Here is a 24,432-nt window from a genome sequence, read left to right as displayed (position 1 = left end):
CTCTGAATGAAAAGCTATCGAATATACGTTGAATGAGTGACTTGGATGGCACATAAATTACAGCTCAGTAACACTACTACAAAATAAGAGAGTGATAAGGGAAGTTCTTCATTTTTAAAAGATTAAAACTTGCTCATGTGCAGTAAGAGTAAGTCAGGCAAAAATCAGTGGCACAATCAGTTGCACTGAATGTGAAATACTACTCTGACATGAAGAAGGCTGTGCTTGAGACAGTCCTGGGTAAACAGATCACCTTGAGGCCATACGCCTCAGTGACATAACTCAGACCCACGTGGCAACACCACATTGTTTCTCTGATGTGAGAAACCCGAAGTATATTATGGACCAAAATCTGTAACAGACATTGGGAAATGGGAAGAAAATGTTCACATGAGAAGGGAACAAGGGAAGGGGAGGGGGAAGGGAAAACAAAAAGGACTAGAAGAAAATAATGAAAACAGAGCTTCTGTAAATAGGAAAGAGGCTGAAAGGAGGGAAGAAGGGAATGGAAAAAAAGAAGCAAGACATCACATACAGGTCTAAATTCTCTGAGAAATATGCTACCAATGTGTATCTAAAAGGTGCCAGAACAAAAAGGAGATGAAAAATGAAGAAAATAAACACCAAACCCAATACATACACACAAAATTCACCGTGTTGACCTGGCAGTGGTGGTGCATGCCTGTGTCCCAGCACTAGGGAAGCTGAGGCAGGAGGATCACTCAGAGTTTGAGGCCAGCCTAGGTTACACAGTGAAGTCAAGCATGGCTTGAACTACATAGTAAGTTCCTGTCTCAAGAAAACAAAAAAGAAAAAGAGGGAGAGAAAGACAGGAAGGAAGAAGGTAAGGGGGAGGGAGGGAAAGAATTAAGTTGTGATTCACGAAGTTTCCACAAGATGGCACCAAAGCTCCGAAAGTATTCATCAAAAATTTGGGGGGTGTCCTTTTTCTGGTTTTTGGATGCTTAAAAAATTTTTTTCTATAAAACTTTATTAAATCAAAACTCCGCAGTTTTAGGATGTAAGATTCAGTAGACCCCAGCACATCTACAGAGCTGTAGGTCACACTTTTGCTATCCTCAAGTTTTGTTCCTCTTACAATTAAATCCCTCCTGCCCCCCAACTGCCTAAGATAAATGTCAAATTTGACCTCATAGCTTTCAAAACAATTTCTCAGTTCCTGCTTACCACAGCGTGAAGATGAACTATCCTGAATGGCCCATCCAGACTGGAAATGCGTGTCCTAGGTAACAGTTGCAGGACTACGGAAGAGCATGGCATCCCAGCAAGGAGGCGTGCATACCAGTCCTGTGAAACGGCCTGAAGCCAGAGAGCAGCCGGCCCCAAAGCACAGATCCCCGAACTCTGCTGCCATGGCCAGCAGCTGCCCTGGGCACAGCCCTGGAGGGCCGGCGCTCTCTGCCCATGGGTGCACAGCGTAATGCCCGGGGCCTCACTCTGAGGCCAGCGCTCTGCTGCCTCTGTGCCAGTGACATCCCTTCGGAGAACACAGTCACAGGCCCCTTGGGTCCTGGCACTCGGAGAAGGACCTGGTGACCCGTGGAGTCACGGCAGCCCTGCTTCTGTACACGACTGACTGAGGAACCTCCCAGTGATTCCCCTCTGCAGTTCCGACTATTCCTAAACTCACTTTGTAGCCAATGCTAGTCTGGAACTCCCAATGATCCTCCTGTCTCAGAGAGCTGGGATTATAGGCGTACACCACCATGGTTGGCTCAACATAAACCTCAAGCTCACTGCTTTCAAAACGACTTCCTTTATTCCTGGTTATCACTGTGTGAGTTTGAAGGAAACACAATTTCACATGCTGGAAAATGACGCTTCAGAAATAGCCAGCCAGGCCCAGTGGCGCACACCTGTAATCTCAGCACCCAGGAGGCTGAGGCAGGAGGGTCACCCTGAGCTCAAGCCATCTGAACAAGACCCTGTGTCAAGAAAAAAAAAAAAATCCAAAGAAAGCCAACAAAATCCGTGGCCTACTACAGCCATCTCGCACAGGCCCAGGGTCCACAGTTCTCGCCTCAGGGGCTTGGCATCCAGCTGGGCCCGCACCAGGGTCATGGCACACTGCTGCAGGATGGAGCACAGGTCTTGCAGTCCTTACAGCATGTGAGCTACAGCCTCAACTGGACCCCTGTGGCCTGAGTCTAAGTGAGATTTAAAAAGCAAGGAGCTGCCAGGCGGTGCGCACAGCGACCGTGCATGTGTGTGAGTGAAGCAGGGCACAGCCGAGTCTCCTTTCTTACCTGGAGGGATGTGAAGCCTGTACAGCAGTTTGATTTTCTCGTTCATTTCTCCGTTGTACATAGTATCTGCAAAAGAGAGACACAGCTACCACGGGCAGCTCCGTCTGTCCTGATGTGGACTCTGTGTCCCCCAAGGGCCTCCCAACCCACACCAGGCTAGAACAGAAAGCAGCAGGGGGAGCTGGTGGCCGGGCCACACGGCAACCTTGGGAGGGCAGGCTGGTGGAGGTCTTGGCACAGACTAGTTTTGGGGACTTCACTCCTGGCACGCCAGGTGCTGAGAACATCCGTGGGCTCCGAAGGGGGAGCTCAAGCCCCTCCCCACCCCCACAGCAGTGGCCTGGCAGGAGTGATGTGTGGAAGTCCCAGCACTGTGTCAGGCCTGTGATAGGGCGCCCCATCCCCACCCACTGTAGTTCGGGGCCACTGTCGTACCTAGGCAGCTGGCGAATGCCCGGAACTCCAGGAGCTGGTCCATGTTGTCGTCCAGCAGCCGGAAAGTCCTCTCTGCCAGGATCTCCGTGTGGGCCCCACAGGTCCAGGGGGACAGCAGCAGGAAGAGGCGTGTGAACTGCTGGGCATCGATGCGGTACTGCTCGGCGTAGGGCCTGCTGGGGTCGTGGCGCAGGGCCACCAGCCCAGGCTGCCCCCAGTAGCAGCTCAGCATGTGCTCCCGCTGCACACAGGAGGGGAACACCGTGATGTTGGGTGACGCCAGGGACAGCGCCGGGGACAGATTAAGGCCGATGTGTCCCAGGCTCTCCCCAGGAAACACTGCTCACTCAAGAAGCAATGCTGTCAGGCAAACCAGATGACAGAACCTGGGCACCTCCCACCCGACCAGACGTCTAAGAGCTTCCCGTGTCACCCACAGAGTATGAGGTTCTGGTGTTGGCCCCAGGTGGAGGGTGAGACAGAGGTTCACTGTGTAGCCCAGGCTGGCTTCAAACTCACAGAGATCCTCCTGCCTCAGCAACAAAAGGCAAGGCCTAGCCACACGGCGGCCACAAGGCACAGAAAAGCCTGCAGGCCTGTGTCACAAGGTGGGCTTGGGTGGGTGAGAATGGTCACCATCTCTGTCACTGTAAGCCAGGACCCCTGCCACTCAGCAGGGCAGCACCGGCCCTCGGCCACCCCAGCCTGGATGCCGCTGCCAGCGGGCAGCAGAGCCCCCTTCCTGACGCCAGGGCTGTGGGCAGAAGTGAGCAGGGCCCGGCCTTGCCCTACCTTGAATAAGTCGTAGAGTTCCTCCAGGTCCTCGGGAGAAATCGAGACCTCAGAGAGGACAACGCGGAGCTTAAAGGAGCAGCAGGGAGGGAGGAGTCAGGCCGGCCCGAGCTAGATCCCTGCCACAGTGGCTCCCCCGTCCTGGGCAGTGCCAGCTCCTCACTGACCCCGAGATGGTGTTGGAGCTGTCCCACCACTGGTCCCCTTCATCCGTGCCCAGGACAGGCGCTGGATGTTCCGCCTCCATTCACAGCCTGTGTCCAGGCATCGTGCCCAACCCGATCCCCTTTTACAGTAGGGGACCCGAGGCTCCCAGGCTCGCCTTCTGACTGTTTGCTCTGCGTCACCCCTATTCAGTTCTCAGTTCCAGAGCAGACCAGCAGAAAAACGGCTGGCATTCTCACATCACATGACTGCCAGGGCGTCCCTATCACAGGCCCTGCTCACCACGTTCTGCCTTGTGGTGTCCTCGTGTCCCTGCAGGACCCGGATACGGTGCTTGCAGCGCAGGTGCTCAATCTGCTCCACAGACTGGTCCCCGAATTTCTGCAGGGAACCCCCACCCCAGTCAGAATCCTTGCTAGGTCCAGAGCAGACAGGAAACAGCTTGGCATTCTCCTGAGGTACCCCCCTCCCAGGGGTACTCCCACAGGACAGGGAAGGGGCCTCGAGGCTGGGCCAGGAGCTTCTGAACCTCGTAGGAGTCCCGGATAAGGTCCGCAATGTCGGTCACAGGGTGGGGTTCCTGGTCATCAGAGAAACAGGCGTGGTGACTGCCAACGGGGGGGCCTGGGCTGTCTTCATTCCTAATGTGATCTAGAAACCTAAGCAAGTCCCCAGTGTAAGCCAGGTCCCCCCACTGAGCCACACAACACCCACTCTAGACAGTAGCTTGTGTTCAGCATTCAAACACAGCATCTGGGAGAGGGTGAGCTGGCCACACTGCAGGGGGCCCTGCCAGAGCCATGCCTGTCCACTTGACCTGGTGGGGAAGTCAGGTGGAATTCTGCAGTACCGCCTTGTGTCAGGCTGATAGAACTGCATGGTGACCCAACATCCTGCTCCTGCAGAGCTGGGCAGCCAGGTCCCCGGGCTTGGCCTGCTGGGCTCCTGCCCTTGTGGGTGCTCGACACCCCCTGCATACAATGCCTGAGACCCCAGCACCCCACGCTGTTCAGGTCCAGGTCCACTGGTGACAGGTTAGTGCTCACGGCCCCTGTCCTTCCTGAACTCCCACTTAGCGGACAGGGTGAGAGAGGATGGCATCTTTCACCCCGTGCTGGTGGCAGTGTTGCCAGCAGGGTGGCTCTCAGACCACAAGGTAACAGGTGCCAGAGCAAAGACAAAGCTTCGCAGTGCTGGCACACCCTGGCCACCGCTTCCTGTGTCTTCCGGTCTCTGCTAGCACCTCCATCCTCCCAGGAGCCACCGAGCACAGCAGGCCCACCTGCTGAGGGTCACCAAGGCCTGGCTGTCGTCCTTGCTGCTGCACAGCTCCTCCACGGTGGCCTCCAGCACAGCCAGCCCCAGCTGGAAGATGGCTTTGATCCCGTCATAGAAGAAGCAGTCCACGACATTCACAGCACTCTCCAGGGGCATGATGCTGAGGAACAGGGTCAGGAACCATGACAGGGACACAGATGCTAGGGCCGAGAGGTCGTTCATGTGCTCCGCCAGCTCCGGGAGATGCTCCTTGATGAGCTCCTCGAAGACAGACTGGTCCACCTGAGCTCCTGCAAAAGGTGGCACTGAGCACTGGGAGGAAGGAGTCACAAGAGGTAAACCCAGCCTGAATAAAAGCTATGGGGTGCGGGGCCCAACCCTCCCCTCACACCACATAGGAAGTGCATTGGAAGTGGACACAGATCTGCATTAACAAAGCTAACATGGTACAACTTCTGGCAGAAAATCTAGAGTAAGGCCAAAAACAAAAACAAAACAGAAACCTAATCACTAAAAAAAATTAAATGGACTCAATCAAAACTAAAAACTGCTGTTCTTCAAAAGATGCCATTAATAAAATGAAAGTGCGAACTTTAGACTTGGAAGAAACACGTGCAGCATATCTCCCCAACACGGGCCCCGGATCCAGAAGAAGGAATTCCTACAGCTTAATCAGAAGGAACCAATGCATTTTCTTTTCTTAGTATGTAAGCTCAAGAGGTGAGCACTCAGAAGAGATGATAAACAAATGGTCACTGGGCAGAGAAATATGTTCAAAATTAGCAAATTAAAGCTCTCACAACAAATACCACTTCTAACCCCGGAGCATGCCTCAAGTTTAAAAAAAAAACAAAAACATGATCCCAAGGGTTAACAAGGACAGACAGCAACCGGGACATTCACACGCTATTGGAATGAGGTTATAAATACATCCCATCCAGTTTAGAAGTCACCCAGCAATTGCGCTGGATGAGTACCCAAGAAAATGACAATATACATCCACAAAAAGACATCTGCATGGCCATCCACTGCTATTTCACCTGTCATAGCTCAAAACAGGAAGTCACTCAAATGCTCCTGGAGAGGTCCACTGTGCAGACACAGTGATGCACAACTCGGGGTCACAGAGGAGCCAGCCAGTGGCGTACCACCAGCGTGGATGCCCGGCACAGCTAATAACACCCAGGTCCTGTTTATTCCTGTGACCCGCACCTTTTGCTGCCTCCCACAAGACAAAATGAGAAGCGAGTCGGTCACCCACTCAGGCAGTGCAGGGGCCAGCGATGACAGCCAGAGGGGCATCTATGAGTGTCCCGGACAGGAAGCATCAACTCTTTCCGGCCACCCCCACTCCCGCCAGGACCACAGCTTTGAACTCTTAGATCCATCTTCAGAAGCGCTTTCTTCCTGCTTCCCCTACACCCAGTCGGCTGCCAAATTCTGTCTCAAATTAGCTCCGTTTCTGTTCCCACGCTGCCACTGTGATCTTGGCCCACCCCCGCCACTCATCTCACTGCAAAGGCCTGAAAGCACGCCCAGACTGTTTCTTATATCACTCCCTGTGACACCAGGCCGCCAGGCCACAGACTCCACACATTTACACCAAGCCCTACAGAAGGCGAGGCTCTGAGAGCAGAAGGCAAGGCTCTGAGAGCAGAACCGCGGGCTGAGGCTTTCCCTGCTGGGCCGCTGCCCTCGATAGTCAGGAGCTGGGCCTGAGCCTGGGCAGGTGGGGGAACCTTCCGGAGGCCATTCCCGTGACCCCAGCTGGTTTCACAAGGCGATTGGCCTGAGAGCAGCTTCCCAGCCTGAGCTGTGGCCCAGCTGCCCTGACACACGCTTTGCTCTGCCATCCTCTTCCTCCGTGGGGTCCTCTCCAGGACACAGCAAGGGGCACCATGGCTGTGGACCTCCATAACCGTGGGCCAAGTCAGCCTTTCTTTGCAAGCAGCCTGCATCAGGCATTTGATTACACTAACAAAAAGCTGGCTGACACAAGCCCAGGTGGCAACAGGTTTCCTCATACTAGTTGGGAGACCCAAGTTAGGTCAGACCCGAGAGTCCCCAGAACCACTCTTCCAGGCACATGACTCCTCCTGGCACAAGCTCCCAGGCCTGCAATGGTAAGACCATGGCTTGAGAGCCAAGCATGTGAGTTAGTTTTTCTAAACTAAAACCTCAAGGGCTTGAGACTTAGCTCAGTGGCATAAGCGCCTGCCTGGCAAGCATGAGGTCGTGAGTTCAATTCCTGGTTCCAAAAAGAAACCTAAAGAAACCTCAGAATCCAAGTTTCACTGCAGTGCTGGCGCACTGTGTAAGGGGGCTCAGGGTTGCAGCCTCGGCACCTGGTGTCTGAAAGGTTTTGCCATTGCTGTCCTAGGTGACCAAGGGGGTCACCTAGCCACCCTGCTCTTCAGCACCAGTGCAAAGTCATATTGTGACTTACTTTCTGGGCACCAGGAATTTCCTTTCCTCCCATAAGTTCAGCTGTTCACCTACAATCATTGTTTTCCATCCAAAATTTATAGGGTCTCCATCATGAGCGTATCTGGGTTACCTTATTTCATTGTACTGCCAAAGCTGCATGGAAAACAAACTCAAGAGTCAAAGCATGTGTATGCGTGTGCATGGAGGGACCACGTGGACAGCCTGACGGTGGACATCTCGCCTGGACTCTACCCCCCGGGGTATAGGTGGTGGGGCAGGAAGGGTGGTTTACCGATGACCCGGTGGCTAAAGTAATCAGGCAGCATCCGCTCGCACACGGCAACCAGCAGCCAGAAGGCCTCCTCCTCCTTGGCGTAGAGCAGCAGCACAGAGGTCAGGATGTTCATGGACTGCTCAGAGGGCACAAAGGGCAGGCAGTTAGTGGCCAGCCCAGTGCTGAGGGACTTTAGAGACACACGCCCAGGATGGGGTGCTGCTCAGAGAAAGGCTGCTTGCCTGGTGTGCCCAAGGCCCTAGGTTCAGACCCCAGCATCACAGCACACACTCCTGCACACACACACACACACACACACACACACACACACACACACACACACAGAGCCACAAGATGACAGGGCCCAAGCGCCCCAAATGCTGTGACCCTTCAGGAATGACTGACCACGGGGAACACAGTCCTCACCCAGGGTGAACGCTCAGCAGCCCCTCCCCCGTCGGGCAATGCTGGACCCAGTGGCCTTCACTGAAGGCCCGGCACATGCCCTCAGGGAGTCTTGTGCTGGGGTTTAGTTTACTCCTCCGAATTCTGTGCTTGGTGAAAGGGCCACAGACCTCTCCCCTCCGCCTACACACCCCGGGGAGAGTGACCCCCATCAGCTGCCCCTTCCCCAGCAGCGCCTCTGCCAGTGTCACCCCCAGAACTGCTGTTCAGTCTACTGGTTGTGCTGAGCCCATCCCAGCTCACTGGAGTTCAAGGGACACAGGTGGCAGCAGCCTGTCTGGCAGCTGACCGAACGGGCATTTGCACTTCAAGGCATCTCTAAGCTTTCAGCCTGACTAGAAGAGGTGTGATCGAAATTCTATAAAAAGCTGATGACAGTGAAAGACACACTGCCACCGACCACTCCACATCCTCCAACACTTATCCCATCGATCCTGCCGCCTTCTGAAGCAGGTCTGAAGTCCTCCTCCTCCTCACGGGTCTGTACAAGGTGTGACCCAAACTTCAGAGGAAGCTCTGAGCGCCATCCAAAGAAAGGCGGCTCACAATTGCAGGATTCGGGGTCCAGCCGTGTGACTGACTCCTCCCTGCAGTCAAACTGACCAGGCAGGCAAGGAAGTGTTTTGATTGACTCAGGACACAGAGGGACCAGGACAGCACAACTGAAGACACTAAAGGGGACTCCAGAACCAGTGCGGATCACAGCCAGGATGGCGGCTCGTGTGCTCAGAGCGAGGGGGCCCTGAGGGGATTCACGGCAATGGGTCTTCTCCTTGCCCCTTCTGTTCTTTCATTTACACAGTCCTTGTATTTTCAGCCACACGGCGCAGGAAGATCCTTATTTTGCCCTGCATGGCCCATTCTTTCTGGAAGGGCCTGAGCAGGCAGCACCCCAGGTCAGTGCCAGGACAAGTGGATGGAGCCCTAGCCGCCACCTACCTGGCAGTACCCGATACGTGGGTTGTGGTGGGCGTAGGCTGTGAGCACCCTCCTCAGCGCCGCGATGCCCGTCTCGTTCTGGAAGGCCGGGTGCTCAGGCAGGGAGCGGTGCAGGTCGCGCTCAATCTCCTCGGTCACCAGGCAGCTCCGGCCCAGTGACTCCTCCACCAGTTTCCCATAGTAGCCCGGGTGTGACTCAAGGTCTGTCACAGCATCTGAGGATGCGACACAGAGGCCAGGTTCCCGGGGTAAGGGTGGCAGGGGGCTGAACAAAGGGAACCTCATCATGCATGGAGGGTCAGAAAACACCTGGGGACCATGCACAGAATGCCTCTGTTTCTGTCCCTTGGCCCAGTATAAAAACACCCACTTCCAGGCCAAGGCTGGAAGCTGGGGCCCAGGGCCCCTCCTCACCCTGCTGAGCACAGCACCTGGGGTTTTGTTGGGGCTTTGGTCCGTTTTAGACCCACCCAGGAACAGTTATCGCGGGGATGGCCCCACATGGAGGACCCTGCTGCTATTTGTCCATCCTCTGTTCCGCCCCTTCCCCATTTACAGAAGCTGCATTTCCATTTCCTCTTCTCTCTTCTCCTGGTCCGGCTCTGCTCCCCACCCCCTTGTTCCCCTCCTCATCTGAGCACTGTCTGCCCACCTCCCAGTATCTATCACACATTCTGGTCATCCTTCACACACTTCTCACACCCGAGAAACCAGGAGGTTTTTACACCCGTGTGTCCAACTGATTTCACTCGACAGCATGTGGTCTCAAGCGCCACGTATTTTAGCCAAGCTCTACCAGCAGGAGGCCAAACACCAGGGGGGAAGGTCTGGGGGTCCTGTGGGCGGTGGCAAGGAGAGGCCCCTGCCTTCGCCCACCTGTCCCAGCAGCTGGAGACAGATGCAGAGGGCCTGCGGCAGACTCTGGGGAACCTGACCTGGCTCAGCCCCAGAAGTGCCCAGAGGAGGGGGCCCCTGGGCTCTGTGGAGCAGGTCTAGGAGGAGGGGAGGTAGGGGATGAAAGCAGTGTTTGCAGGGGGCCTACAGAGACCCAGCCTGTGACACAGAAGGGGCCCCGGGCAGCTGGGCGGCTGTCCTCGGAAGATGCCTCTTCCCGGGGGCTTCTTCATGCAATGTGCAGCAATATGTACAGACGTTGAATGATTCCTTTTATTTTTTAATTACTTTATTTTATGCATTTGTCTTTTGGAGGCAAGGTGTCACTATGCCGTTCAGGCTGGCCTTGAACTCACTTTGTAGCCCAGGCTGATCTTGAACTTGCAGTGCTCCCCCTGCCTGGCCTCTCCAGTGCTGGGATTATAGGTGTATGCCACACACCTGGCTAGTTTGTATTTTTTGAGACAAAGTCTCATTACGTAGTTCAGACAGGCCATGAACTTGTGGAAGATCTTCCTGCCTCTGCCTCCTAGGTGCTGGGATTACAGACACAGGGAGTCATCCTCAAAGGAGAGATCTCACTGGCCAGACCTCATAGTGGAGGTCGCTGTCGCCCTGAGGCCTCAGAGAGCAACCCAGGGCCCACTACCAGCACCACAGCAGCTCCAGGCCCTGCCTGAGAATTCCGAGCCTCGCTGCGCACGCACCTGAGAACAGGAGCCAGAGGCGCCCGCGCAGGGCCTCAGGGATGCCCATGGCCACCAGCTTGCGGATCTTCTCGGTGCGAAACATGCACACTGTGCTGCCATACTCCGCCAGGTGGTCGTTCCACAGGCTGACCTTCACCTGCTCCCGGGACGGGGGGACACGTCTGTGAGGCCTCAGCCACTGCTCCGCCTCCGGGGGACCCTGGTGACAGCAGTGATGATGCCAGGAGAGGGCACCTCTCCAGCCGGGTGCTGGGAGACATCTTTTTTCCTGGTTTAGGTTTTTTTGGAGTTTGCTGGGGTTTTTTGAGACAGGGTCTCAAAATCTATGTAGTTCCGACTGGCCTGGAACTCACAGCAATCCGCCTGTCTCAGGCTCCAAAGCACTACCACAATGGCAAGGGGAGACAGATCTCTGTAAATACATGCTTCCGGGGGCTGGGGATTTAGCTCAGCGGCGTAAGCACCTGCCTTGCAAGCAGGCAGTCGTGAGTTCGATCCCTGGTACCGATAAAAAGGAAAAAGACAAAAAAAAAAAAAAAAAAAAAAAAAACATGCTTCCAATCCCATCAGCTAGGAGGCTGAGGCAGGAGAGTCACCATGAGTTCGAGGCCAGCCTGAGCTACAAAGGGAGCCTCTGTCTCAAAAAAAAAAAAAAAAAAGGAAAAGAAAAAGCAAACAAAACCCCCCACAAATACTGAAGCATAGCCCAAATCAGATGGGAGGAAAGAACAGGGACACTAAGAAATGTCTCCTGGGATGCTGACATGGCATCAGCTGCTAAAATCAGGTCAGCTTGTGGGGAGAGGAGGTGGCCCTAGTTTATGCTCAGCTTCCCCTCAGCCACGGGAAAACCACAACTGGAGAAAAACTGTTGTTACTGTGACAAACAAGATCATTATTTCTCCAGGGAAATCATCCCTAGGGACAGTTAGGGCCTTTGAAGTAATATTTACAACCACTTCTAATCTGTATTTTGCGTAATGCAGATGCATCCATGTAAGTCCAATGTTGTCATGCATTCAGTCAGCAAGAGGTGGCTGCATAGAGCTGCACTGGACAAACCAGTTCAGTGTGAGGAAAACAGCTACCCGGTGATCACAGAGGCATCTTAGTGACAGACACAGCCTGGCCACAGTGTCCACAGCCCCGCTGGTCCTTGTGGTTGCCCCGTGGCTATCCCACCCCCAAGGTTCCGGCTCGGAGCTGTACCCACTTCCCGACTGTATAGGACGCTGCCTCGAATTTCCCCCGCAAAGCCTCCAGGTAGTGAAGGACTTTTAGCTCAGTACAGCTGGGAGACAGGTGACCCTCGTCCCAGAGAAACAGCGAGGACCTTGTATGGGAGGCGCGTGGGTGTGACCGGGTAGCAGGAGACAGACTTGTGGGCACCTGGACACCCGCGGGGACAGCGCTGCCTGCTGCCTGGCCACACGCGAGTGCACTGTGACAACCACCCTGGGGACAGGTACCCAGAGCCAGTGGCCCTCAGCCTGAGTCCCCCGAGAGCTGGCGCTCTGTGGCCCTCCCTGCTCAAATCCCGGCCGCCTCCGCCCCAAGGTCGCTGAACACAGCGTCCCCAGCCTGGGCACCCACAGCCCAGCCAGCCCAGGCAGAGCTGCCTCACCCACCAGGTGACAGTCAGGTCTCGGGCTGCCCGGCTGTGGGAAGAGCGGGGTCAGGGGCGCAAGGTGTGGTGGCAGGCTCTTCTCCTCACTCTCCTCGCTGCTTGGGGGAGACACCATTTCAAGGTCCCCGAACTTAGGGTTACCACATAGGCCTGAGTAAAACACCTGCATGGCAAAAAAACAGAAGTGGGGGTACGCACAGTGACTCACTAATGGAAATTCCAAAGGTCCCAGCCGGATGGCGGCGCACATCTGTCATCCCAGCACTCTGGAAGCCTGAGGCAGGCGGCCTCAAGTCCAAACTCAGCCCGGCAGCTGGGTGACTCAGGGAGCCCTTGTGTCTGTTAAGAAACTAAAGGGAACGTAGCTCAGTGCAAGGTCAGGTCACAGTGGGGTTTTTTTTTGGGGGGGGGGCGGTTGTTTTGTTTTGTTTGCTCTTTTGTCAGACAGGGTCTTGCTATGCAGTTCAGGCTGTGCTTAAGCTCACTTTGTCTAAGTCAGGATGGTCTTGAACTTGCAACAGTCCTCCTGCCTCAGCCTCCTGAATGCTGGGGTCCAGGCATTTGCCACACGCCCCGCTAGGTCACAGGTTTGATCTGTACCACCAAAGATTAACACATAAAAATAGATTTTTCAAGAAAGTCACAAGGATCGAGTGAATCCCGTCTACTTCCGCAGCCACCCAATCGTAACAGTGATGAAACCTTTCTCCTGGCAGGTCCATGGGGACAGAGGCTTGATGTCCTCCTACATCACAGGCACAGAAAAGGGCCCCACCCTGTGGGCTGCTCTGTCAACTGTCTGGCCTGTGAAGAGCACCATGCCATCGGCCCCTCCAGCCTCCGCAGGACACCACCTGCCCTCAAATGCGGGGTACGTGACCCTGTGCAACCCCATGGAGCCAGCAGTGCACCAGGGCGACACCCACATAATGGCACATGGACCCGAGACTCCAGGCCCAGGTCAGGGAAGGCCACCACATTGAGGGCCCCTACCACGTCTTCGCCTTCGCCTGCCAAGGTATCGTAGTGCACAGGGCGGTCGGCGTGGACCCGATTCAGCCTCGCCAGCAGGCTCTCCACCAGCCCCTCGCGGTCCCGGAGCTCGATGAACTGGAACGCCATCTTGCTGCGGATGCTGACCAGGATGGGGCTGGGCAGCAGGCTCGTGTCCTCCATCTTCTCGATGCTCACGACCTGGTGCAGGACATGACAGGCACAGTGCACTTTGGAAGGCAGACTCAGAGGGCACCAAAAGGGAAGGCAAGAGCAGTGCTGGGGTGGGGAGGGGGGCGCAACCCTCATGGCTTCCACTAAGAGGCAGCAAAGGGGTAAGCTGGCTGAGGTACACATGTGCCAAAGGATGCCATTTAGTCCTTTATTTTTGATATTTTTGTTTTTTTCTTTTCTTTTTGAGACAGGATCTTGCTATGCAGTTCAGACTGGCCTTGAGCTCACTTTGTAATGATCCTCCTGCCTCAGCCTCTCAAGTGCTGGGATTATAGGCATGCATCACCATGCCTGGCCCAAGGAAACATTTTTAAGTCATTAACTCAGGTGCCAGGAGAAAAGCCAAGCAATTTGCCATTTATTTCCCAAATGTGAAGTTTTTTATAGGTAGCTTTTTTTTTTTTTCTTTTTCCTTTTTTATCGGTACCAGGGATCGAACTCACGACTGCCTGCTTGCAAGGCAGGCGCTTATGCCGCTGAGCTAAATCCCCAGCCCCCTCTTTTTCTTTTTTTAGTGAAAGGGTAAGATTCTTTCCTAAGAGCTGTTGGAAAAGCTGTCACTGCTAGACTAGGACTGCATTTTTTAGTAACAGCTTTATCAGTAATGTGGAGGTGAGACTCTTCTCCCCCATCACTTCTAGGTGGATGTCAGGTTGCCATAGCAACAGCAGCAGGGGAATGGTTCAGTTCAGGTCCTGCTTCCCTCACAAAGCCCAGATGCCCACCTTCAGACAGGAAAACAGTGCTGGGTGATCGTCCCCTCCCATGTGCCATACCACCACCAAGACTGAGGTTGATCTGCTTTAGATGAGGTAGGAGGGCTTTCCCTGAAGTTTCTTGCGAGAAGCTTGGTTTCTATTGTAGTGGTGCTAAGAGATGGGCCAAGTGAAGGTCGAGAATCCTCTCAGGGACCCATGGCCCCCTCTCATACACATTCCTGCCACCGGGATGCCACCCCCTGGAGCCATTGCCAGCGCTGGGCACAGCTGGTGTCATGCTCTCCAGCCTTAGGAGCACCATCCACCTCTTCTGACATACATGTACCCAGCCTCTAGCACTGTCACAAGGGCCTGGCTCCTGGGCTGCAGGTGACAAAGGCTGCTTGAGGACCACATGGCTCTTCTAGAAAGACGGGCACACACAGTAATAGTAATGGCAATGTGATGCCTTCACCTCTTTCCAGAAGACATTTGGATGGGGACTAAGATGCTTGCATAAGGAAAATGTGGCGTTTACACGCAGTAGAGTACTACTATGCACTAAAAACGATAAACAAGTCATTTCTAGGGAAATGCATGCACAGTGCCATCACACAGTGCCACACACAAGCTTCAACATCGCATGGTTTCCCAAAGCATAATGAAGAGCAAAATAAAGACCACAGGAAAACAGGGAGCTAAAACTTCTGCAAATGGGAAGAGTGAGATGGAGAGCACAAGCCAAAAGTTATGCACATGCGCCACAGCCCATGCACAGGTGGTCGCAAAAATCAAAATTAAAAATAAAAGCAAAAGGAGTGGGACGGGATTGTACCTCGCGGAGTGGCAGGACCACGGTGCAGCGGCCGTCCTCACGGCTGGCGAAGCAGATGTAGCTGTCCGAGGTAAACATCCGGCCGGCTGTGTGGCAGCGGCTGAAGGGCGTCCAGAGGGCACAGTCCTCCACGGTGCGCAGCTTCTCCTTCCGGGGCAGCCGGAAGAAGGCCCGGAAAAACTCGTTCTGCGCACGCGCCTCCAGGTCCCTGGGCAAAGCAGGCGAGGGCGAGAGGGAGCAGAGACTGAGGGGACCCGCGGGAAGCCCAGGAGCTCGGGAGCACCTGGCACAGCGCAAGGGTGAGTGTGTCAGGGACTGTGTGCCCTCCGCGGCCTGGCAGCCCTGTACCGTCACCTTCACAGCCCTGGCACAGCGCACGGGCCCTGACAAATGACTGCATGAATCCAAATTAAGATTTCTGGGCTCAGGGGTTTAGCTCAGTGGCAAAAGCGCCTGCCTGGCAAGCGTGAGATCATGAGTTCGATCCGTGGTGCCAAAAACAAAACAAAACACAGATTTCTTCCTGGCTCAGGGAACACTGAAAATCAACACCAGAATGGCCAAAGAAGCCAAGTGTAGAAAGTCAGCACCGGTCATTAAGAGATGCAAAGTAAACAATGAGATTTCACCTCACCCTAGAAAGAATGGCTAGTATTCAAAAATCAAGCAACAACAACCACCGTGGAGATTCTGTGGAGATTCCTGGGATTGGAGGTCTTGTTCAACCCAGCTATTCCCCTTCAGGGTATCTTCCTAAAAGAATTAAAACCATCATAAATTCTTAAAAGAATTAAAACCATCATAGCACAGCGGTATATGTGCACCCATGTTTATAGAGGTACAGTTTATAATAGCCAGATCTTGGAAACAACCTAATGCCTATCAACTGAGGAATGGATAAAAAAGATGTGGTATTTCTGTATAATGGAATACTATTCAGTCATAAAGAATTATAAACTGGACATTTTTATAGGTAAATGGACACACCTTGGAAACACACTTATTAGTGAAATAATCATGTCACACATATATAAATATCATATTGTTTCATTAGTGTGACAAGCTGAAAGGAAAAACATGTATTTTGGCCCAAAAAGAATGACTTCAGCCAACAGTAGCTCAGGCCACGCCTGCCTTTACTTTAACCCACTGTGAGCCATTTTGAGTTGGCTTTTGGATGCCTTAAGAAATTTCTGATGTGCTATAAGGTATGGGTTTTATATGGATATCTAGTTGTTCCAGTATATTTATTGAGGGTACAGTTTTTTCTCCACCCAATTGCTTTTTTACATCTTGGTCAGAAATCACTAGTCTGTTATATGAGTACCTATTTTGGGACTTTATATTGGTACTTTGGTGGTTTATCTTGATATCAATGCCATTTTGTCATGATTGATGTAACTTTGTGATAAGTCATGGGATTGGGGAGGACTGGAGTTCTAATTTTGTTCCTTTATCAAAGTTGTTTAGACTACTCTGAGTCCTTTTTTACAGAACTCTAAGAATCAAAATGTTAATCTTTATGAAGAATGATGTTGGCAGTTGGATAAGGGATTGTGTTTTTTGAGCTTTATTATTTTTTATTTGTTTTTGGTTTTATTCTGTCTTTTAATTTCTCAAGGAAAGATAGGATATTTCATAACTTCCTTTTCTAATAAGTGAAGTTGGTGTTAAAAAAAATTTTTTTTAAAGAAATTCAGATAATAATAAGTGGTGGTGAGGATTGGGGGCAGTCAGGACCCTCACACCCTCCTGGAGGAAATGTAAAGTGGGAGCTGTATGGGGAATAGGCTGGCAACATCTTGAGAGGTTAAATGAAAAAAAAAAAAACAAAACAGACTCACCATCTGACACAGAACCTCTACTTCTACTTTACATACCCAAGGAAATGGAGAACTCTACTCACAAACTTGCACACAAATATTTGTAGCAACTTTGTTCGTGATAACTGAAATGTAGAAACTACAAATCATCATCAGCTGATGGAAAAAAATGTTGCATATCTCTGTAGAAGAGATGATATCCATAAAAATGTATCCATATAAAAGAAGAAGAAAGTAGCAATGTGTGATGCTAAGAGAAAGAAGACACATAATATCTGGTTCCCTTTGTGTGAACTCTAGAAGAGGCAGCCTACGGAGGCCAACACAGAGCAGCAACTGTTGGGGGTTGAGGGAGACAGAATGAGGCATGACTGCTTAGGAACATGGCTCTCTTTGGGGGAATAAAACATGTTACGAAACTGTACAGAACTCATTCTGTGCATGCATTCCAGATCCCTGGGCAAAGCAAGCGAGGAGAAGAGTAAGAGAAAAGGGTACACAGTTCTATGAATATGATACCTTTATGGGTGAATTACTCTGCATATGCATGAAATACCAAAAAACAAAAAGTCTACACTTCCACCAGGGGGCACCAGGAGACCAGAGATCAACCCTGCAGCCTCCTTAAAGGGTGCCAAGAATGGAAGGTTAGGCCCCTCAGGGTGATCCCAAATTCCTCCTCGAGCCAGCTGCCCAAGTTTAAATCTTAAAAAGAATCTTGCTGCAGCTGAAAGGTGAATGGCGGTTACCAGCAGCCTGGGAAGTTGAGAGGTGGGCAGAGAAAGACTGATTGATGGGCATTAAGTTAGAGGGAAGTTTTAGGGTGCTGCTGTAGGACCTGTTTGTTTGTTGGTACTGGAGATTGAACTCACTTGAGGTGCTGAGCTATATCCCTGGCCCCAAGGGTAACTACAGGTATCAGTCATGTACTGTGAGCTATGAGATGGGAATGCTTGAATGCTTGAGATTTTCCACCTTAAAAGATAAATAAATGTTTCAGTAAGGCTATTTGACCCAATTTAAAAATCTAAATATAATGTATACAAGTAGCAAGAGGCCATATCATACCCCATTCACACGTGTAATTATTTTTTATCAGTTAAAATGTTTAATAATGCTTAATAATAAATAATAATAAATAAATATCCGTTAAAATGTTTAAATAATAAATAAATGAATAATACAGAAAACTGACATCTTCATCCCAAAATCATGCTGGCCACATTGGCTTTGATGAAAGGTAAGTTTACTCCACAGAGTGCTTTACAAACAGGGCTTTGGCACCAGTGAGTTCCCTCGTTCCTTCCAGGAACACCTTCCCTTCCCTGCAAGAGCCGGTCAAAGCCAAAGTGAAAGGACAAGAAACCAAGCACCTGGCACTGAGTTCCAGGAAGGGCAGAAAGACTTACATTTACTTTGTACCGAAGCCCTCAAATTAAGAATAAGGGGCTGCAGTCTCTAAGAACAGCGAGTTGTCTACCCAATGTGCATGCAGCTCAGTGGCTTCCAAACAGCTGATAAACCCCAGCCTGCCATTGCCATTCTCCTTCCTGGGCATATCTGGTAGCCAGCAACAAGAAACTTCATTCACAAGAAGAGAAAGCAGCAGAAAGGACTTTAGAACCAGAGTAATTTTCTCTCCTCCCTGCTAGAAAGCTGTCTTCTTATTCCCCCATGCATGTGTGATAGCCATATTTAAATTGCCAGCACAACTGAGGTGTAAAACTGAGTGACCTGGGAGAGGAGAAACCAACTCTTCAGAAAGATCAGAATTAAGAGCGCCCTAGGGGTGCATTTCATGGCAGCAGGTAGTGGTTTTGATGCTAAACCTACCAACTCCTTCAGCAGCATCAGGAGTAAAGCCCACTACCCCAGGTGTGCCTCTCGGAGCTTCCAGGCCTACCAGAGGCTCCGCTTTCCCTCCGTAAACAAGACTGGCAGACTGTGGCACGACCTGATATTCAGAAGGCATGTCATCTCAGGAGTCTGGCCCAGGAGAGGCCGGCATGGACAGACCACTGCTCCAAGAGAGCTACGGCTGGGACCTACAGTGCCCAGTGCCTATCTTAACTAACTCCCTGTCTTAACACTCACTCTGGGAGGCTCTAAGGGGAAGGAAGAAATGGGCTGGGCCCAAACATGGAGCAGCAAACTGTTGTTGAAACTGAAATCAACTCATGCAGCCATGTACCCTCCTCTTCCCCAGTCAGCTCCCTTGGTCAGGATTTCCATGTGGGCACTGGACAGGACCCCACAGCCACAGCTCCTGCCCCTGGGGGCTGAGGGTGGATGAACTGGACCTCTGCAGCCAGCCTGCCCGGCAGTGGAGCATGCATAGAGGGTCCTTCCAGCAACTCTCGGTCACATGGCCACTCTCAGCCCTTTGCACTTTGGCTCTGGGAAATGCCAAGAATCACCAGTCTGGAAAGAAGTGTGTTTCCTCAGAGCCCTAATGTGCACGTAAACATCTCATTTATCAAATGTGTGCTGACTCCAAACATCTTTCCCTGTGACCTGGGGGCCCTAAGGAAATGACAGGATGGCCTGGCCATGAGGTTGCTGGCACAGAACACACAGGAGCCAGGAGCATTCACAGGACAAGACAGGACAGGACACGAGGCCCACCTCGTGGCCATGTGAAAATGGACTTGGAGGTACTCACAGCCCCTCTTTCTTGCAGTCTGTCTGCACTGACACCCCTGGAAAGCAGGAGCTTGATAACACATGAGCAGTGGCTTTCACAGCCAAGAAGGGGTTCCTGCCTCTGTCCCTTCCTAACTGTCCCATCCAGTGTCAACACCTGAACACCCGCAGTCTCTGACCAGTGCGGGCTCTGAGGGGGCTGAGAGGCCCTTCTGCTGCTGGAAAGGGGGCAGGGTGGGCCTGGGTGGGGAAGGTCAATGGAGTCTGCAAAGCCAGCAGAAGGGCAAGTTTAAGAGTCGCGCAGGTGACAGGGACAGGGCTCACAGTTGAGGTCCTCTGTCTCCTGGAAGCCACTGCTCACCTTTCCGTAAGGGCAGAAGCTGGGATCTTGGGACACAGTTTCCCTTTGCTTCCCACTAGGTGAAGCCCATCTCTGTTCCTGCCTACACTGAATGTTGGGTGTGCTGCCCTCAGCCGCCCTCCCCAGCTTCGGAAGAGCATTTTCGGTTTGGAAATCAGTCATTTCAGTCCTCTCCTCCATTCTCCGCCTGGGGAGCACCTCCTGCCCCCGGTCACTTGGCCTGTCCAAGTATGCTGTATACCTGAGCACCAGACCAGATGGGTCCCAAGCTCTGACACCTCCCAACTGGTCCTGTCAGGGTGACAAGGGACCATCACACCTCTCCCACTATCCAGCCCCATCAATCCCACTTAGGTGAGCACAGCACAGAGGTGACCGGTGGCTCAGGAACCCAAGGACACCCTTTGGCAGCTGCAGCTGGGACAGGAAGTGAAAGCAGACCCCCCACAGAGACCCCTGTGGGGATTCCAGCACAGCTGTAGCCCCTAAGCTCAGAGAGCTGTTTTCTTAAACTTCCAAACCTGGCCCCTCTGGCAGGATGCCAGGCGGCCTGAGTCATTACCTGTTTACACACGCAGGCCAGCATCTCCATGGCAGAGGCCAAGCTGACAACTTACAGGGTGTGGGCTGGGGAGGCTGTCCTCGGGTGGAAGCCGAGGCATGATGCCTGGACCACAGGGACCAGGTCCCACTGTGTGTCCAGATCCCACCCGGGGCACCCTTGGAAGCTGGACCACTGCCACCTCAGTGGCCACATCGGTCACTTTCTCTCTTCTCATGGTCCCCAGGGTAGAATGCGGGGTGCGGGTGGGGTGGCCTCAGATCTCCCCTCAACTGTGGAAGGTAAACAAAGACTGCCAACACAGATGATGGTTTTTCTTCCAAAACACATTTCCAGAGAGGATTAGGTGCTGCAGACTTTCAGTCTCCCTCTTTCCTCACCTCTACCAAGAAGCAAAACAGCCACATGGCCTGAGATCGGAGCCTGGAGTCCCAGCACCCCTGAGGCTGCCCGTGCCTCCGGCCCCGCCCAGGCCACATACAGGTGCAGCAGTGCGCTGCCCAGTACAGAGGTCACCTTTGACCTAGAGGCTTCCATGAGCACTTCAATGACTCCAACCCAAGACACCCAGAAATTCTTCAGGGCTCTGTTGATGGTGGCTTTTGCTTTCTTTAACAGATCTTTGTAAACTGGACTAAAAAGACTTTTGGACGCCAACTGTCATAATGACACATAAAGAAGTCAGGAGTATGTGGCTCACACCACGCTGGTGTGTCTTCCTTTCAGAATAAATGTCCCTAAGATGGAGCCAGAGACCATGCTGGGGGCCCTGGCACTGAGGTACTTGAGTGAGGGGACAGAAAACCAAAGTACCAGCCCAGGCATCCTCTGGGATAAGGCTGTCTCAAAACGGAATTTACACATTGCCAAAGATTACCGAACCACATAAAACTTGTGGGAATCCTCCACAGAGGAGCAGCTGTTTTGATTTTCAACCTTCCCTGGGAAGATGTGTGATCACTCTAAAATGATGCATACAGCAAGAAGGTTCTGAATGCAAGGAAATTAAACACCCTGTGGCGTGTGTCTGCTCAGGAAGACACACGTTCCCAGAGATGTTCAAGAAGACAGAACATGTGCGAGGAGTAATGTGTTATTTTTTAAAAGCCTTTGTATTATTGCTGAACACTAGACCGCAGACCTTTGAAGGAGTTAGGAATCCCTTCCCCAAAATTCTTAGAAGCTGGGCATGGTGGCAAATGCCTGTGATCCCAGCGCTCAGGAGGCTGAGGCAAGAGGACTACTACAAGTTTGAGGCCAGCCTGGGCTGCATAGTAAGTTTCAGGCCCTGTGTATAGGAGACTAAAACGCAGAAGTATGAGATGCCACTGACGGCCACACCGGGGACTTATGATCATGTCGAGGTACTCCGCTGCTCCAAAAGCAGCAGAAGCACACTAGCTACTTCTTACTCATCTCCTGGAAATTTCCCAAGGAAATGCAGTGGAAAAGGAGGCAGACAGAATGTTAAAACAGCTTCAAGATGTTAACGTAAATGACTAGTAGTTCTTTAAAACCTGAAAACAGCATTGCCATATGACCCAGCAATCCCACCTCTAGGCGGACACTCATGAGCATAGCATAGAGCAAGGTCTCAGATGAACGTGCACACCCACACTCACCGCAGCGGTATGCATAGTAGCCAGAAGGTGGAGGCCACCCAAGTGTGCATCCACACAGGATCAGCCGATAAATAAAACAGGGAATATGCAGACAGTGATATATGCCATGGGGGAGCCTTGAGAACGTGACACTGGGTGAAATCAGCCAAATGCATGACAGCAAATACTGTAGGAACCCCCCTTCCGGAAGAGACCTAAGCCATGTAGCATGGTGAACCGGCACAGAGTGGGCAGAGCGGGAGAGGGGAGTCGTCAGGTGGAAGCAGGTGTAATCTCAGCGATGCAGGATGAGAAGAGTTCTGAGATGGGCAGTGAGGATGGCTGTACAGCAGTGTGAGTGTACTGCATGGCACTGTGACTGTATGCTTAAAAATGGTTATGCTGACGAAATGCTTGCTACCTGCATTTTACAGTAAAAAACACTTTTCTGCAATGACTATTGTAGTCATGTAGGAGTGGTTGAGTCCAGTTACATTAGAAACACCTGAGCAGGGCAGCACTTGCCGATAACCTGTTTGGAGAGGTATCTTTGAAGTAGGGCTGTGGTTACCTAGATGTCATCTACAACCCTGAAGTCAAACTGAAGCCCAGACACCATCTTTAGAACTTCAGAGACAGAATAAATCTCCCTGAAGATGAGGATTTCAGCAGCTGTTTCACAAGTGTGTGTGACCAGCTCCACTTTGAGTCAAACAAATTATAAAGAATACTGACGTACTGTGTTCACTAACAAAACACAGCACCTCGTAGATTTCTATCATGAGGATACCAGTAGTACATGTTCTAGAATTACCCTTTAACAACATCAATTTTGAAATTATATCTAGGAAACTGAATCAAAGCCTGTTACATATAAGAAATCACTTCTAACTGATGCCTCTGTTGAGATTAACAACATAGGAAAAGTTAGGTTATATTACAAAAGAAATTAAACCTAGTATCTTTGGTCCTCTGTGCATAGAGTCTATGTCCTTAAATTCAAATAGGAAATATTAAAAAAAAAAGTGCATTAAACATGCAGTCTTTCTCTTCTTGTCATTATTCCCTGAACAGTACAGTATAGTTATACTACTTGCATGATATTTGCATGGTGGGAGGCACTGTCAGTCACCCGGAGATGATTTTTTAAAGCTTAGGGGAGGATATTCACTGAGCATCCCTGGACTTGTGTATCCACAGAGATTCTGGGAACGAAGGCCGAGCCCTAACACAGACGAAGGACACCATGGAACTCAAGCTCTACCTCTTGGTGATCTGGCTCGGCTCCTGCAGATCGGGGTCCACGTCAAAGACCTCATTGTCCAGCAGCCTCCGGAGTGTCACGTCCGCCAGCTGCTCCATGATCCTGAACACCTCGTCCAGGTTGAGAAACATGGAGAAGTCGCGCTCCTTATTCTGCGTGGTGATCCGGATGGTGTCCGTGAGGAAGACATTGGACGTTCTTTCCAATTTCTGGATGTCAACCCAAGGGATGACAAGTCTAACTGCAAGAGGAGAAGGGCTAATGTAGTTTACAAGATTGAGCCTTCCTGTGTGCATCAGCAAGCAGCAGTCCAGAGCGTTCCTTAAACGGAACAAGCTGCTTGACAGCAGCTGGTGAACCCCAATTTCATGTCCCAGTGATTCCCTCAGTGATTTAAGTGATACCTCCTAGGTGCTGGCTGTGGCACATTCCCAAGGAATGTCATTCTGGAATAACATGCCAACAGCACACAAACCCTCCCAAAGATATTTAAACAGCGACGCGAAAGTTTCTCAGTCCACAACAAATTCTGGTTTTGAAAACAGCATTCATGGCACAGGCTAGAGGAAAAAGGAGTGTGAGAGACTTATTTATGATCTCATTGTCAGAAATGCGCTGAACCCAAACCATTAGATGACAGGTTTAGGCCAAGAAGACAGTATAAGTAGTTTTCCCAAATGTTCTGAAGTAATGCAGTATTGCTGGGCACAGTGCACACACTTGTAATCCCTGCTACTCAGAAGGCTGAAGCAAGAGGATGCTGGAGCCCAGGAGTACAGAGCCACCCTGGGCAAAACAGTGAGACCCTATCTCTTTTTGTAAAATGCAATACATTACAAATAAAACAGGTGTTCTACCATCAAGTGTTTTTGATGCAATAGTAACTACTGACAGAGACAGAGCAAAGGGAAAACAGTCTTAGCTCTGACTGGGTTTATCACAGACATAACTTCATCCCATTCTGAGAGGTGTTCACTTCTTCCAAAATATCATCCTAATATAGCTATTAATGACAATCATTAATAAGTATCAGAAAATAATTCCTCTTCAGACTGTACAGAGAAAGACTGTTACATGTCTACTGTTTCTTTCCATTTATTTGGGGATACTGTTTTTTGGGCTTCAATGGCTTTCCAAGGCCCCAT

At 51.5% G+C, this 24,432-nt stretch overlaps 1 protein-coding gene and 1 long non-coding RNA gene across 5 annotated transcripts in view; one reads left to right on the top strand and one right to left on the bottom strand.

Annotated features, from left to right (window-relative positions):
* Positions 1–24,432, bottom strand: part of Tbc1d8 (TBC1 domain family member 8) — an 83,231-nt gene that overhangs the window by 3,996 nt on the left and 54,803 nt on the right. For 2 of the 4 annotated variants that reach the window (XM_013154322.3, XM_005004459.4), the window contains exons 5-17: positions 23,288–23,528; positions 15,034–15,241; positions 13,267–13,467; positions 12,275–12,436; positions 10,644–10,845; positions 9,043–9,257; positions 7,657–7,774; positions 4,942–5,227; positions 4,189–4,318; positions 3,942–4,040; positions 3,495–3,563; positions 2,703–2,943; positions 2,268–2,333 (exon numbers count right to left, since the gene is read on the bottom strand). In XM_013154322.3, the coding sequence (XP_013009776.1) occupies positions 2,268–2,333; positions 2,703–2,943; positions 3,495–3,563; positions 3,942–4,040; positions 4,189–4,318; positions 4,942–5,227; positions 7,657–7,774; positions 9,043–9,257; positions 10,644–10,845; positions 12,275–12,436; positions 13,267–13,467; positions 15,034–15,241; positions 23,288–23,528 (2,238 nt within the window). Of the gene's footprint in view, positions 1–1,758; positions 1,947–2,267; positions 2,334–2,702; positions 2,944–3,494; positions 3,564–3,941; positions 4,041–4,188; positions 4,319–4,941; positions 5,228–7,656; positions 7,775–9,042; positions 9,258–10,643; positions 10,846–12,274; positions 12,437–13,266; positions 13,468–15,033; positions 15,242–23,287; positions 23,529–24,432 lie in introns of those variants that run through there. The other 2 variants (XM_013154325.3, XM_013154323.3) reach the window with 2 other exon arrangements.
* Positions 15,237–24,150, top strand: LOC134471350 (uncharacterized). Its single transcript, XR_010040763.1, has 2 exons — positions 15,237–15,332; positions 21,041–24,150. It is a non-coding gene; the product is annotated as an uncharacterized LOC134471350 (long non-coding RNA).

The sequence above is a fragment of the Cavia porcellus genome, unplaced genomic scaffold, assembly GCF_034190915.1.
Source record: "Cavia porcellus strain 051 isolate PalLab524CR breed Dunkin Hartley unplaced genomic scaffold, mCavPor4.1 scaffold_18, whole genome shotgun sequence".
Classification (NCBI taxonomy): Eukaryota; Metazoa; Chordata; class Mammalia; order Rodentia; family Caviidae; genus Cavia; species Cavia porcellus.
Note: the sequence above shows the minus strand (reverse complement) of the source record. Positions and strands in the feature narration are given on the sequence as shown.